At 45.7% G+C, this 16,398-nt stretch overlaps 1 protein-coding gene across 1 annotated transcript; it reads right to left on the reverse strand.

Moving 5' to 3' along the window:
- Window positions 1–11,260: 11,260 nt before the first annotated feature.
- SLC35B1 (solute carrier family 35 member B1) lies at window positions 11,261–15,941 on the reverse strand. The gene is made up of 9 exons (XM_032202739.1): window positions 15,736–15,941; window positions 14,834–14,937; window positions 14,443–14,573; window positions 13,892–13,922; window positions 13,529–13,686; window positions 13,094–13,220; window positions 12,624–12,730; window positions 12,197–12,350; window positions 11,261–11,872 (listed from the first exon to the last, which is right to left on the reverse strand). Exons 1-9 carry the CDS (start codon window positions 15,843–15,845, stop codon window positions 11,820–11,822), a joined length of 975 nt encoding a protein of 324 aa, XP_032058630.1. The 5' UTR covers window positions 15,846–15,941; the 3' UTR covers window positions 11,261–11,819.
- Window positions 15,942–16,398: the final 457 nt, after the last annotated feature.

A 16,398-nucleotide genomic window follows, 5' to 3' on the forward strand; every position in this document is an offset into this window, starting at 1 on the left:
TTACCCAGCTATTTATAAGACACTATAGAGCTGAGCTGGAATACAGAATGCTATCAACAATGCAGTAGGAGGTAAATTTAAAGGAGGGTAGGAGACATACATACCTATATCTATATATGTTGGTGGATTTAGCAAAGGTAAACCATGTTCTGTGTTACCTGTCCTACATACTGATAGTAGCCTATTACAACTTCTGAGGCATTCAACACCAGATTGTGAAATTGTAGTTTGTAATGAATATATTCCCACTCCGAATATGTTTTCACTCTCCTAAGCTTATCCTGCACCGTAGAATAGCAGTCCTTTGTCAGAGACTCAGTGGCTTTTTATGGGGTAACAACTGATGTGAAAGCTGTGAATGAAATTGGAAAGGCATTGTAGTTAATTTTACAATGCATAATGCATATCATGACTACTTAAACTAAAAACGCACACTCGTTTTATTCCTGACTTCATTCTCAGATGAAAAACGGAGCTTCTCATAGCACAACCGGTCCTATTTACTCGACTTCTACCTTTGTCCACCACTGACTCGGACAATATTGCCCTTCTCATTGCTAACACTTTCTGCAGTGTCCTGGGTTTTCTTGGCAAGCATCTTATCCAAGTCATGACTGATTTTTGGACCCTGCTTCGTTCCTTCATTTCACAAACTGCTGCCCATGGTGAAAAAAACAGCAGGTAATGCTGCATTGTAATGAAGAAATGCTATAAAACTGCCTCGTGGGAAGTAGAGAAATGGTCGTACCACTCCTATTCTGGATACACATTTCTCCTAGAAATTTATTTTTGTACCCTTTCCTTTTTCTCTGGCTTTCAGATTCCCAACATAAACTCTGCATTTTTACTCATGTACTTATTCTTCTATAGTTTATAGCTGAAATACAGAAGGAAATTTAAAGGACCAGTTTTAGAGAAACAAAAGATCCTCCTCACCCCCCGCTGCATGAGAGTGCTTAGGTTGAGGAGTTTTCATACCGCTTGTTGTTGGTGTTGTTTGTTTTTAGAATAAACAGAAATGTCTCGATTAATTCAAGACTGTCCATGCGTCACATGGCAGGAGGGAGGTCAGCCTCCTTTGCAGCTGATGACATCCTTCTGACCAAAGTTCTCTTGTTCCCAGGAAGTGGAAAATTAAATTGGGTGATATTTAGATAAATAACTTTAGATAAATATCTATGAAAATGAAGGTGTAATCTCACCTCCTCCATGTGAAAAAGTTATCTAGGGTCAGTTCTGTCCTCCTCAGTGGCAGATACCAAGTGAAATACTGTCACTTACTCTTCACAAACCCTATTGTCTATCTTTAATCCAATTCTGTATTAAAATTACCGGACAGTTCCTAGGTGCTTGCACCTTGAAAATTCACATGGGAGTGCGCTGGTGTGTTCCAACACCAACGTGCATGTGAGAGTACCAAATCCTCAAATGCGTTCACTGGGGTTATAATTCCTGGTATCACCTGACTGAAGCAGGACAGGTTGTTTTTTTCTGCACAAAAATGAACCAGCAAATACTAATGCACATATAGGTTTGCAAGTGTTACTTTTGTGTAAATGTAAGTTTGATTTTTATGCAAAGCTGATTAAACTGATGTCCGTAAAAGAGTTGTGTGCAAGAATTTTAAATAGCTCCTGCTTTTTAATATTCACTTCCCCTTTGGTTTTAATTATTTTGTTCCTACGTTTTCCCTTTCAATTTACTAAAAAATCTAAAAATGTAATTAGAGAGAGGCTGAACTCAGAGAAAGCTGCCAGCATTTCCACACCATGATTAAATGTATCAGCCATCCCTTTAGTGAGAGACTGAAAAATAGGATTCTCATAATTATCTCCCTGTTATCCAGGAAAGAATCTGCAACACGTACGGCTACAGAGTTATTGAAAACGCAGCACTAATTAAAATCTCATATAGGCTTCTGATGATCAGGAGAGTATGAAAACAGTTATTTAATTATTTCCTGTTTTTGCTGTCTTTGTTGCAAAAACAAACAAAATCATTCTAAACAAAATCCGTCTCCAATCATTGGGGAGACTTAATGAGGCTTTTATATATGCAACAGTCAAACAAATATTGCAAGTTATTTGATTCACCTCTCCTCATGTCAACGAGAAATCCATAAAAAACATTTTCTGTATGCAATGCAAAAGGAATGCTGTGGCGTATTCACAAGCAGTAGTGGAGTCATTTCTTGGCTTGAGAATGTGTTGTTTGTTTGTTTAAAATTTAAGACAAAAAATCCCGGTATTGCAGACTTCCTATGGTTTCATTGTGAAATAATATTAGCCATTTGAAAATCAAATAGGTTTTATCCCTCCAGTCTGACTTCTGCTAGGGTATCTCCTCGAGCCTCTTGAAAATGTCATGCTCTCACCTAGCCCCGTACAAAGCCAACATTATTATTTATCTTGTCAAAGGAGTCTAAGCTTTGGCACTAGCAGAACACACTAGAGAACAGTAAGTGCTGATATGGTTTGTGATGAAAGGAAAAGCTTCTGAGACACAGGCTGCTTTGAACCAAGTCAGTCTGTGGATTCTCCAGGGAGAGGAAACTGGTGAGCTTTTTCTTCTGCATCCCTTTTCCTCAAAATTTAATTTGCAACAGAATAGCAAGTACTGAGCTAGATAGAGTCCGATATTCCAACCTTTCCTTTAAGTCAAATATTAATTAAGACATTTTTCAAACTGTTTTACAAATTAACTAACTCCTCAGTATTGCATGGAATAAGAAAATCAAGTTGAATATTACCTGTCCTTTAAAAAATTTTAACAGTGTAGAGAAGTTGAGCGGCTTCTTCATACTAAAATAAAATTATTAAAGTAATAATAAAAAATGACAACATTGGGAACCAGGACGACTTTAGAAACTGGTTGCTTCCAGTTTCAAAGCAGAGATGCAGAAGAGTATAGAAACAAGGTGACTTTTTAGGCACCCAGATTAAAAACTATGACTGAAAACATTCCTTTTCCGACCAACGTATAATGTTACAGGTACCAAAATTCTTCAGGTACCACCCTTTCTGACCTGAGAGGTCAGAACCCTCCAGTATCTGGTTACGTATTTGTCAGAATTTGCTTTCCTGACGTAAAAATACTGCAAAGTAGCTTAAGTTAAGCATTGTTGCTGTGATTCAGAACGAGTTTTATTTGTGAGAAGACAAACATTGTTTAGCAAGTCTTGACCTCCTTTGGAAAAATTCTGACTTGGGAGATTTTAATTGCAGGGAATCTGTTCGTAGTACTATTTTTACACATATTGGAAAAGTATCAAAGTTAATTTTTTAGAAGAGGAAATTATACTTTAAAATGCACTATTGTGAGAAAGTGACTCCCAAATGTCTTTGAGTTGGTCCTTTGTTTCTCGTTAGAAGCATCTCCTGTCTTCCCTGATGAGCCTGCTCTTGTTTTCAGTGCTGTTTTGCTTTAAGATGCTTTTGATCCTGTATTCATTAAAACCTGTTCCTGCTGCTTCCCACCAGCCCTAATGGTCTGTGAAATTATTTTCCTTTCTCTAAGACGCTGTTAACTCTGCTAGCACCTGCAGAGTGGAGGACCTCAGAACATTGTCAAAAGTCCTTCAATTTATTCAAACCAGCTTTTCTCCACAAACAAAAATTAATCTTCAATATTATCACAGCAATCTTCCTTAGCAGAGAGGTGGGAATGCAATGGAACAGAGTTTAAAGTTTTTATCACGGCTGCTTTCCCCTTCTGCAGGTACAGAGAGATAATCGAACAAAAGACTTCAAAATCAAGGATAAGATTCGCTCCATATAACAGAGTATGAGAGTATGAATGAGCATAAAGGGCTCAAATCGCTGGGAAAAAAAAAGAAAAAAAGAGAAAGAAAGAGAAATGAATCAGCTAAAAAAAAAAAAGTAAGCAACAATGAAGAGAAGTGATGGAGTAAAGGAAAAATCTGAAAGTGCGTTTGCAGTCTGGACCTTGCAGGAAATAACAGGTATGGAAAAGCTAGGATTTTTAAGGATTACACAAATTAAGATTTTTTCAATTACTTAGCTAGCTACTTATGAATCCTGAAGCCATCTTGTTTTATTTACTTTTTATGCTAGTAAAAGAGAGGAGAGCTTTCTACATTTTTGTTTTCAACCACAATGATAAAGGTTATTATTAATTGTCACTATACACAAATTCTACCAAGTATTGTGTCTTAAACAATGGTCGTCTAGAACATTCCTACAGAGCCAAACAGCTTGATGAAGAGCTAATCAGTTCTTTACTTACGCCTTCTCATTAGCAAAGTCCTGCAATGACTGTTATGCCATTAAGTTACTGCAACCAAAATGGCAGCAAAGTGGATTCGGATGGTTTAATTTCATTAGAAATTACAATTACTACATAGAATTATTTTTTCTAGAAAAGTTGCTTCAAAACCAAGCATTCAGAAGCCACAAAAAAAAAAAACAAAAGTAACTTTCTCGCTGTTATATCTTGCTTCTCCCATATACATCTGCACACTTTAGTCTTTAACTGTACGATCACATTATCCTTAACCTGATTTCCTAAGGAGACCACGCTTATCTTGTTTGATGTTCCCATCCTGTTCCTATCCTCCTACACCAGCCCTCAGTAAATTCTTATTCAGCACTGCTCCTTTTTTTTTTTTCAGGACTGTGCTGTCCCTTACCGTGACTGGTTAAGCCTGCAGATGACGAAATGAAATGTTGCATCCTGTATGGCTGCCCAAGTTTTATGTAACTCACATTTGCTAAAATATTTACCAACTGCAAAATCATTATTTATTTTTTTTTCCTTGTCATTTCAATTATCAGGTAATGGTGTCTTGCTGCTTAGAAATATTTATGAAACCACGTTAAGCAGTACCCCAGTGATTTTAAGTGGAATGTAGACAGAGGGGGGGAAAATCATAGAATTTACCAAATCAGAGAAAATAAAGCTTATGTAGAAACTATGCACTAATTTAAAGTGCTCAACTTGATAAACTTCAGGCCTCGTTACTTGGGGAAGTCGGTCGTTCAGTTGTGGTCAATGTGTTGAGATCAGTTTTAGATCTCTCCAGGTGCAGCTGTGAACACTCCCTTTTTGCAAATCTAGCCCAGCTGTTCATACAAAAATGTAAAACTGCCACTAATCAGTTACACACTTGAGGTCAGGGGATTGCCACACAGCTCCTAAAGCAGGAGCAGAATCTGCTCACCAAGACGGGTATTGTTTCTTAATCCCGAAACCACAGTTTTGTTTTTCCTGCCGCGTTCACCGTAAAACTGATTAACAAATTACAGCCTACCACATTCGCTAAATGAGATCTGCGAAGACCTTGGGAGAAAGTCACACTACAGTTCTGAGAACGACTTAAATCAGAGGATGAACTTGCAAATTTGTCTCAAAAGCAGGGCCAGCTCCTCAAAGCTGATGACGAATAGGAGAGGTGATATTTGCCTGGAAAACAGTTTGCATTGTTCTGAGAAGTGATTTTATGAAGTTTAGTTAATGAATGTCAGGCTATTGGACTGCCAGAGGATATAAACTCAACTGCTTGCTTTTTCCACTACCACAGAAAATGGAGACAATGATTGCTACTGTTGGAGTGTACGTCAGGGTTGAGATTTTATTGCCTTGTAATGTTTAATTTTAGGTGGGAGATAATCCTTTGGAGGACAGATTCTGCTACCAATGGAAAGAGGCTATTACAAATGGGTCTAGCATGTTCTCTGTTCATGTTCCAGAGCCACTGCAAAATTCCTTACTGTTGCCTTGTATAAAAGGAAAATTAAAACATTTAAAAGGAAAATGAAACATCTGATGAAAAGGTGTGGCACACCAGTCCCATCTGCTGAAATACAACCTCTAGGTCCAACCGTTACAGAAAGCTTTGCTTGCTGTCCCCAAAATTATGTAAACCTATTAAAATATTTCACTTCCCTCTCCACTTTCCATGTTTTAATCAAGCAGAAGACTTAAGTCTTCATTCACAGTGATGGAAGGTTTTCATGACCAACCCATCTGGATTTTAATTGTTAGGGATTCTTTCACATCTGGTCTATGCTCTTAGAGAACTGCTCTTAGGACTGACTGATGCTGCACATGTGCTGCTCTTGGAGTAACTGAGCACCAAGTAAAGGACCTGACCCTAATGGAAGGGAAAGAAGAAACCCACGCATTGCACCTGACCCCCCTGCCCCAACAGCTTTTTGTTGTTGTTTTGGTTTTGTTTGTTTTGTTTTTTCTTCATTTTCCCAGCAAAACTCCTCTGCTAAATGAGTCAGTATTTCAACACGTACCATACGGCATATGAAAAACACATTGTCTTCAGAACACTTTTATTAAACCAGGTTAATTGTTCATAAAAAGTTTTGGAAATGGACCATTAGCTTCACTAAGAAACTGAACCTCGCTGATTAAGAATATATAAGAGGTGGCCAGGAGCCTGTGTGCATATGCAAATAGAAACAAAAGAATGACAGTGCAAAGCACCCTAGGAGAGCATCAAAAGCAGGAGAAAAAAAATGACTATTTTCACTGCTGATTTAATCCTGCAGCCTTAAACGCAATCCTTGTTTTATTTTTTCCCTTAAAATACTTAAAACTGTTAACACCTCATTGCACAGTGACATCCAGCTGGAGCAGTTTCAGTTTGAGGTAATTACTGTTCTGCCCGTTCTTCAGATGCATCCCACACTCACCGTTGCCGAAATCGTTAGTTATGAACTGTAAATCCGAGTGTGAAATTTGGTTATGAGAATATCCATTTCAAATGCACATCTTTTCCCTGCTGCCCTGACAGGCTTCCCATGTGCTGAACTGGGACTCTAAAGCTTGCATGTATTTTCCCTGACAGCTGCTATTTTGATCCTCATGTACTTTTCAGTCTGAGAAGTCAGAGAGGAATTCCTCTTTCCTTTGCAAGAGTGTATGGAGGCCTGCAGGTTAAGCTCACAATCACCAAATCGTAACTACGTGGCACAGAACGACTCCCCTCTTCTTGAAGAATTACTGCTAGGGTGATGGTTTCTTTTAATGGCATCTTTAAAATTGGTAACTCATTGCTCTCAAAGCACTACCAATAACTTTGTTATCTCTTAAACTATTGCCAGTTGAGCAGGAGTCTTTACCATCCCGTGACCACCAAATTACCAGCATTAAACAATCATACACGCTTCTACAGAACACATGCACATACACTACCACCTAACTTACTCCGTATACTCTCTAAACATTTTATATTTTTTAAACATCTGTTGATGCAGTTGCAGAGGGAGCTCATAAAGCCAAGGAAGATGAAAGGAAAAGGAAAGCAGCTGCCAAGTTTTCCCCCCTGCGGATGCCATGTCTCAGTTAGCTATGAAATAAAACTTCACCTTTCTTAGCTGATACATCAATGAGTTCCTCCTGGAGGGACAACAGGCACAAACACCGCAGCAATGTAATCTGCTGTTTATTCTCAGTATGTGCATGACTTCTCATCTCTCTGGAACCACCAAGAACTGACAAGGTTCCTGGGAGAATTCTGGCAGAAATGTTTTCGAAAACATCAACTGTGATGCCCATGGCTGCTGCTGTGCAGGAAGCCAGCTATTTGTGCTGCATGAGGACAAGAGGACATGCAGGTGCCCACACGCTTCTTTATGCATCTGCTGCTTGTAATGAAGGGCTGTCCTGCTGAACAGATCATCTTCATGCTCCCCACAGCTTTGCTTCAATCTAGTCTCTGCCGATGGCTTAAAAATTAAGCAGAATAAAAATGGAGGAAGCCCTTGATTTCAACACTGTATTTTTACTGTAAGCAAAAGACCAATTCTATTGAATTCTTTGGTCTAGAAGTACAGTTCTATTGCTAATTAGACAAGGACCATTTTTTTTGTTGTTGTTTTTCTCATATTTCTTGAAAATTATTGAAAGAAGAGTTCCCCCTGCTGGTAACTGGCTGAGTCATAAACGCGCTCAGGGCTGGGACACTGGACCCAACAGACAGAAGAGAGGAAGACGGAATGGTTTCATAACTTCCTTGACCTTTGTAGTTTGCACTTGCATGGCTTTGTCTAAGGCACTTCATAACTCTGTCTCCTACTCAGCTCATTTCCCTTCCTCTTTACTCAGAGAAAGACTGCTCATCTGCTAATGGAGAAGCAAGCCACCAGCACTCCCTTTAGTAACTCCTTGGTAAGTCAGCCCAAAATAAAACCTTACAGAGCTGGTGTTCAAAGCATCTACCATCCTGGCTGCAAAGGGCGAGGGTTTGTACTTAAGATTCTCATTTTGGACAATATTTCACTATCATGATACATTTTTTCTTTGCTTGCAGCTGGGGAAAGAAAAAAAAGTGACAAATCAAGCACACAGGACTAAAAAGAAGTGGGGTTTTGTTCTGACTGGTACTGGATTTGCACCTACTTTCTCTCAGGTAAACTGGAAAATAACTAAAAGAGCTGAGGCACACACAAAGTGAGGTAGCAGAACTGGTGATGCCCAGACTGTTGGCAGAGAACCTGGGTGCTGTGCCTTAATCCTTGAAACCACTGAACTGCTTCTAGATGCACATGCTGCCACAAAACACTTCCTTCTTCCAACAAACAAAATATAACTGGACAGCAACAATTAAGTTTTGGATTTGTTTGCACAGCTGTACCCTAGATGTTATGCAGTATCTAGGAAAATTAAAACAAGCTCTGTCGATGCTTTGTAGATTACTGATCTCTTTGTTCAAGACAGGAAGCCTTTTGTGACACTTCAACAGAAATTCAAGCATTCTGATTCAATCTCTGCCTTCTGCCCTCTGGTTGAAGATACTGACATTATAGAAAAAAAAAAGAAAAAAGAACAAAGCCAAAAAAAAAAACCAGCCTATTAAAAGATCATTATTCTGCAACAGGTGCCTCCAAGAAGAGTTTACATTTCTAATAGGAGAATGTAGTGCAGGGTGAAAACTTTAACAGAGCCTAACCCAGTTCCTTTGGAGTTTACCCGTCTTTACCTAGAGACAGCTGAACTCAAGCAACCAAAAGCCACCAGCAGGCAGGCTTCTGAGAACGTGGTAACCAGTCTGTCACTGGGGAGAGCTATTACAGCAGTCCTCCTGGCAGCTCAAAGTTGGAGACCTGTTTTGTGGCAGCGTTGTTGAAACCATCCAAGAAAAAAGCCAGTGCTGATTTGAAAATAGCTTCCTGAATTGCTTCTGTAGCCTCCTCTGGGATCTCGCAGTACATGAGTCTGGAGCAGAGACAGCAAGAGAGCTGTCCAAGGAAATCCGAAGGGTTCAGACTCGAGGTAGGTACAAGAGCTGCCTTTGTTTTAGAATTTCTTATTGACTTAAGATTTGGAGGTGCAGCAAGAACCAAGTTGGAGCCATCCCAGGAACAGGCTTTAGAGCTAAACTGGGTCAAGGCAGCTTCAGAAATCAGGAGAGAAAAAAATCTCCTTTATTTTCTTTCTTCTTGGCAGACTGATCTTTAAATCTGTGCTCTGAATACAGACAAGTTGAAGATACTGGTAAAGACAAATCTTGGCTCAGAAAATAGGCCCTAGAAAGCTCGCAGCTTTTTATCTTTCTGCGGTTCCTCCAGGCTGCTGCAGTGTGGGGAAGGGGACGGACCTGTGTGTGTGACCAAAACATCCCTTAAGCCTACGGTAGCTTCTTTTCAATGCTTAAGAGAACAACTAGCATCACAAATATTGTTTTTTGTTTGTTTGTTTGTTTGTTTTTAAAGACACTGTCTCTCCTAAAGCTACACTTAAGACCTGGGGCAAGAGGAGGAAAACAGTGCAGGGAGAACAGTTTTCCTAGCCCAGAACTAGCTCGGAAGTTACCTCCTCCTGCCCAGTCCTCAAGAGGCAACGTGGCTTGAGATGCTGCAAAGAAAGATCACTGAGAACAGGCTGACAGAGCAGTGGTGAAAGGCTGCTGCTGTCTCAGCCCCTCAATTTCTGATCGTCCACTTTCTCAAGAGCTTTGGTCACTGAAGAATTACTGCTAACAAGCAAGTCTGCTTCTGTGGAATCAAACCAGAATGAATCCAGTGTATTTGGAGCACGCGCTCTGGAGCAGAGCTGCAGTTTGGAACAGCCATGAGGATGTTAAAGGGTGGTATTTCTGAACAGAGTTTTCATGATGATCACATGGAGGTAGATGGCTGGGGGAGTTCATGATTTACAGATTTTTCAGGTGTTTGCATTTGCACAGTGATGGGGGATCTATTCCTATCTTAGATTACAGAAGGGGAAACAAGTCTGTAAAACTAACAGGATATTTTTGCTGATTTTGGTTACTGAGTTTGAGAACTGCTACACCCCTCTATCCCACCAAGTCCTACAAACAGAAGAGAAGATGGTTTTAGGATTAAGACACGGGAGAGAATTAATTCCTACCTATGACACAGTGTTTGTGAACAAGGCATTCTATTTCTCTGCTCCCTTTTATAAAATGTAAATAGCATTCATTACCTTAGAAATACTGTGAAGGACAAATCTTCGGGGAAGCTGGAATCTTCATACAGTAGCAGATGCCCGCACACGGTGTTCATCAGGCAGTACTTGTGGAGTTAAGTCACGGAAGCTTTTACTCGAGGATTCTCTACTACTGAGAACACATTTGTTTGCTACTTATCACTTGACCTTTAAGGCAATGCAAGTTAATTAAGAGGTGAAGGTGACAGAGGAAAGCCCTTTAATATCCTCGGGTTTAATTTTGCAAGAAATGTGCTGTTTGAGTAGAGCTCTAGGACTGCAAGATGGATTAAATGAAAACCAAACTTGATGCCCAGAAAGTTGTAAGAAACACTGGAGGGGCAGGGATAGCAGGGGCTAGAAAAGGAGACTTACACCAGCCGCTCAGGAAAGAGATCAAGATCCCATCTGGAGGGGCAAAAGGCCAAAGCCACCGAACAGATGGAGCCCAAGCGACAGCTGGTAGAAACGTGCTTTCATGTGTAAAGTTCGTTCTTTGGAGGATTTTGCTCTCCAGCTCTGAAGGCATCATTATGATAACAACTCCTCCCCCTACGACACCGGGGACCTAGCCTGCGCTCAGGAGCGGGTGTTCGCAAGCTCACCGTGGTGGTGGTTAATTAACAAGGGTCCTTTCAACATTTAGAAGCCGCTGTCGCACAACCTTGGCATGGTTTGAGCAGCAGAGGGTCCTGTTCCTTCAGCAGCAAGCAGCAGGGGGGGGGGACAAAAAGAATTAATTTCAGCCCCAGTGGTTAAACGGGTTTCCTGTAAACTTTTACATATGCCAAGAGTGGCTTCTGTTTTAGGAGGGCTTGGATAAAGAATGTAATGCAACTCAGTGTTTACACGGATTATATTAGTGGCAGAATGTCTGGCTGCTCCAACAACGTGATTATGAAAAAAAAATAATCATACAATCAGAAGAGGGGCTGCTCTTCAACACAGGCATTTCATCCAGGGACCTTTCCAGGCTGCACCAAAGAGCTATCATAATTCTAAGACCATTCCTGTCCTCGGAGAGAGGCGTGCTCTTCATCCCCAAGGTCAGCCTATGGTACTGAAATTAATTCCAGAAAAGTGGCCATTGTCTCCTTTTCTTTAATAAAGATATGAATTATTTTTTTCCTGTTAAGGCAAGAATTTCATCCTGCTGCTAGGATCTAGTAATGCAGCTTTGATTACAGAAAAAAAAAAAAATATGTTTGATTACAGTTAAAACTGAAGTATTACACTTAAAGACAATTCAAAATTAAAAAACTAAAACAAAAAAAATCCAAAAAAAATCCAAACATTCCCCTTCTAATTACCTATCCTGAGTCCAGTTTCATAACAGATTTTGAGGTACAAGACAATAAATTAAAAGTTCATTCCAACTGCAGAGATCAACCAGCTCCTCAATGTGACGTCTTCTTGACTCCCTTTCCAAATTTGGCATCAAGTCCAAGGCCTGCAAAGAGAAAATAATTAAGGACATGGCAAATTTCTTCACATCCTTTACCCAAATGTTGCACGAGGAGCTGTGGAGCTGATTTTTCACATAGCACCAACTTCCTAACGGTCACTCGGTGGCAGGGACTCGTAGGAAAAAATGACTAAACAGATCTGCCAGAAATCATCCCCTTTTTTCCTGCTCTAGCACATTTGCCACCAGCAGACTTCAATACAATTACATTTTTTGACCAGCACCTTTTGTTAGCTCTCCCCTTGCTGTATGTTCCCTCTATTTCAGTTAACGGAGGACAGACTTGGGCTGTTTGCCTTCCAGACTTACCCAAGAACACCAGGACCGTCCCCACCCATTGCATCGTACTGATGGGATTAGCAAAGAGGATGACAGATGCTAAAATGGTGAAGAACTTGCGCGTTGTGGTGATGATGGAACAAGTCAGGGGTCCAAAGTACACCACAGTCATGAAAATAAAACTCTGTAAAAACAAAGAGATGCCTTTTGTCACTCTGACTGGAAAAAATACAACACAGACCACGATTTCAGATGAAAAGCCACAGTGCCAGAGCCAAGAGAATCTATTTCAACCCCTGCTTACGTGCGCATAACCCTGAACCAATTTGATTCAGGAGGCAGCCTGTTTGGGAAGTAAGCAATAACCACAGCAACAAAAAGCGAGGCAACTTTCCTCTGCCATCTCCCAGCTGTGCAAACAAACCCAGCGAAGACTGCAGAAGGGAAGTGCGTTTACCTGACCCAGTGCACTTGTCAGGCCAAACAGCAGGATATTGTAAATGATGCTGGGGTAGCGCTCGGTAAAACTCAAGAACTCCCAGAGCTCTCCGGTGAACAGTATCCCTGCAAGGAAGATCAAGATGAGAAGAATGATTTATTAGCCCAGAGACAGCCCCAGCAGCCACTGCCTGCAAAGCAGAATTTCGGCGTATATTCATAACCCAGCAGGAGCCAGCTGCAGGGAGGACTTTTCAGAAGGGAAAGTGTCGGGGAGATAAACCATGCGTGAGGCACTGTCCTCTAGCGGGCGTTACAAGAGCTGCAGTGAACGCCCAGGCACCGATTTAACACCCAAACACACACTAAAGGTGTTTTGCAAAATGGGCTTTTAGGCCCTTTCTGGAGCAGGACGCAGTAACCCTTCCCATGGGGTGTCCCAGAGCGCTCTGGGGGTGCGTGGCTGTGCTTCGTGTGGGTGTTCCTCACCAGCTCCCAGGAACAGGGTGGACCACAGGTTGACGTTGAGCATCATGTGGTTGGAACCCGTTTGGTAGTGAGCCCGCATGTGGTCCTGCGACACCCCCGTCAGCCCGTCCAAGGTCAGCGACAGCAGCTGAGGAAAGGAGAGGGGGAAATGAGCAGAGCAAAGCATCCCAATCGCTTGTTAAATACCAATTCCACGGCCTCAAAACATGTGCAAAGAAGGCCGTGCAAGGAATCATGCGTGGATCTCCCGCCACAGTTCCAGGGCACACCCTCCAAACTCAACGAGGTGTCAATCCCCTCAAATTGCTCTCACACCAGCTTTAGGGTATGTCTGCTGCACACACAGCGGGGTAGGATCCCTGCTGTAGCTGCTCGTCCCTCCTCAGACCTGCCACAGCACGGCCTCGGGGTTATTTGTGCTCTGGCAGCACTCACCAGCAGGAGCTCTCCGTAGCCAAAGATGTGGTCATCGCCTCCAGCCCCCTTTTTGGGTTTATACATAAAGAGGGCCACGCCGGTGACTATCAGGAGGACGCAGAGGTACTTGGCCAGAGGATATTTCTTCCGCAGCAAAGTCACTCCTAACAGCATGACTGTAAAGAAGCAAAATCACAAACAGTTCCCAAAAGCTTCTCGTGGGAATTTAACACAACAACAGAGGGATAGAACACCACCTGCCCTTCTTGCAACACAGCAGCCAGAAAAGGACACTCTGTTCTTACAGCTGAGCTACTCAGACTAGTTGAGGGCTTGAGAAATGTACATGAATATACGCAGAAAACCGTTACATTTGCTTACCTGGAATGGGCTTACAGGATTTTCCCAGGACCTAGAAAAAAAAAGAACAGATAAACCACCTGCACGCCCATCTGCTGCCTGCAACAAAAGCAATCGTGGCAACATGAAGTGACCACCCTGACACAGACACGCAGAGCCTTAAAAAGAACAGCAAAACCCCTGCCCCAAGCAACTGTTAAATTAACGGTGAAAGTTCCGGGAATTGAGGTCTCAAGCCCTCAAACACAAACACCACCTCCCAGCTAACAAACTCCACGTTTTCTACAAATCGCTCTCCCCTCCTGGAACACCCCGAGCTCTCTCAGCGCCACGCAGCACTGCCTGGAACAGAGCGAGGCAGTCCCAGGATGCGAGCTGTGAGAAACAGAGCCTCAAAAAAAAGCCACCAAAAAGCTCCCTCCGTGCCCTTTCCCCTCCCAGCTGCTCCTTGTGGCGGTCGCTTCCTCAGCCTGGGGGCCTGTTCTGGGCCACCCCCAGTGCCGGGGGGTGACCGAGGGCCAAGGTTCCCCTTTAACGCCTCCTCCTGTCCCCCGGAGCCTGCCCCGCGTCACCTGGGTGGGGTAGTTGACGAACTGCAGAGCCGAGTTGCTGGAAACCATCGCGCCCAGATAGGAGAGCGAGCAAGCGGCGTAGAGCCAGCTCTGCGTGCGGTCCACTTTGACGGAGTCGAAGAAACGGATCACTGCAAGGGACAGCAGGAGGAGGAGGAGGAGGAAGAAGAAGTCAGGAGAGCTGCGAGCAGCCCCCAGCAGCTGGAAGCGTTTCAGAAGTGCCAGAGCCACACGAGGGGCAGCCGACCTTGACCATGGCAGAGTACAGAGAGCCACCATCCTGTCCCATCCCCGTCCCCTCTGCCCCCAAATCCCGCGTTAGCCCAGCTGAGCGGCTCACAGACCGAGGGAGCCTCCCGAGCACCCCCCGGAGCCCCCAACCCCGACTCACGGAGCTTGGCGAAGGCAGCGTTGATGACGCACTGGATGAACACCAGGCTCAGGGCGTAGGTGAACTTCTCCTGCTGGGCTCCCTCGCCGTACCTGCCCCGGGTGCTGCGGGAGGGGGAGGCGGTGAGGGGCCGGTGGGCACCCCCAGCCTGAAACGGCCCCGTGGGATGTGGCCATGGCCCCCCCCCCCTCCCTGCCAGGGCCGGGAAACCCCCCCCTGGGGCTGGGAAAACCGGGGCTGGACCCCCCCGGGGCCGGGGCCGGGACCGGGACCGGGACCCACCCCCTATCCCCAACGCCCTGAACATCCAAGGCCCGGCCCCCTTCCCCTCCTCTAACACCGGGAGCCGTAGGGCCGGGAGCCCGCCCCCAAGGCACGACGCCCACCCAGGACCGAGACCCCTCTCTACCCCAGGACCCCCCCCCGGGCCGGAATTCCCTCCCCCGGTCCCGAGACCCCCCCCCCGTATCCACCAGGACCCCCAGAACTGAGAACCCCCGGGGCCGGGACACCCCCCCGGGGTCAGAACCGGGACCATCCCCGGCTCCAAGACCCCCCCGGACCCGAACCCAAAACCCTCAGAACCGGGAGTCCCCCCCCCGGGCCCGGGACCCCCTCCCGTGGCCAAGACCCCCAAAACCGGGACCCCGAGAATTGAGAACCCCCGGGGCTGGGACCGGGCCCGGCTCCAAGACCCCCCCCGGGGCCGGGAACCCCCCCCGGGACCCGAACCCGAGACCCTCAGAACCGGGAGCCCCCCCCCCGGACCCCCTCCCGTGGCCAAAACCCCCAGAACCGGGACCCCTCGGGCCCAAGACCCCCGGTACCAGGACCCCCCCCCGGGACCTTCCCCACCCCCGACCCCCCTTCCCTTTCCCCCCCCTCCCGGTGTTGCCGCGGACATGCTCTCCTGCAGGATGCCGTAGTAGAAGTAGCAGGCGAAGACCCCCAGGAAGCAGACGGGCAACCGGAGGCGCTCTGGCAGCGCGGGGCCGCCCGAGGGCGCTCCCATGACGGGACCGGGGCCGGGGCCGGTGCCGGGGCCGCCGCTCAGCGCCGGGCCCAGCTCCAGCGCCACATCCCGCAGCGCGCCCGGCGGCGGCGGCGGAGCGGGCGGCCTCATAGGCCCGGCCTGCGCCCGCCCGCCGCCGAGGACCCGCCCGGCTCGGCCGCGGCTGTCCGCCGCGCTGCCTGTACCGACGGGAGGAAAACGGAAGGGAATGGGGGAGGGGAGAGAGCGCGGACGGCACCGGGGGGAGCTCCCGGAGGTTTCGAGCCCTGCACCGGGGATAAAATCGCCGCTGATAGGGAGCGCGGAGGGCAGCGGGGAGACCCGCGGGGCAGGCAGTGTACGGGGCAGCCCCCGCTCGGGGGCCTTCAGCGAGTGCGGTCCCGGCGGTGACGCGACCAGATGTGGAGCGCGGGGATTGGTTGCGAGGATGAGGGGCGTGGCTAGGGGCGGGCCCCGCTCGGCGTTGCCGCGGTCGCCTGAGAGACTCGAGCGGGGGTTGCGCATGCGCAGCGCGGCGGGGCTCAGCCCGCTCGCCCCCCTCCCCTCCTTAAAA

Source organism: Aythya fuligula, chromosome 24 (genome assembly GCF_009819795.1).
Source record: "Aythya fuligula isolate bAytFul2 chromosome 24, bAytFul2.pri, whole genome shotgun sequence".
NCBI classification, from domain to species: Eukaryota; Metazoa; Chordata; class Aves; order Anseriformes; family Anatidae; genus Aythya; species Aythya fuligula.

Excerpts from the sequence above, each read along its gene's own strand:
- SLC35B1 (XM_032202739.1), bottom strand. The coding sequence starts at position 15,845 with ATGGGAGCGCCCTCGGGCGGCCCCGCGCTGCCAGAGCGCCTCCGGTTG. Across the intron at positions 13,687-13,891 it reads ATCCTGTAAGCCCATTCCAG|TCATGCTGTTAGGAGTGACT; the intron begins GTAAGCAAATGT and ends GCTTCTTTACAG. Across the intron at positions 12,351-12,623 it reads TGACAAGTGCACTGGGTCAG|AGTTTTATTTTCATGACTGT; the intron begins GTAAACGCACTT and ends TTGTTTTTACAG.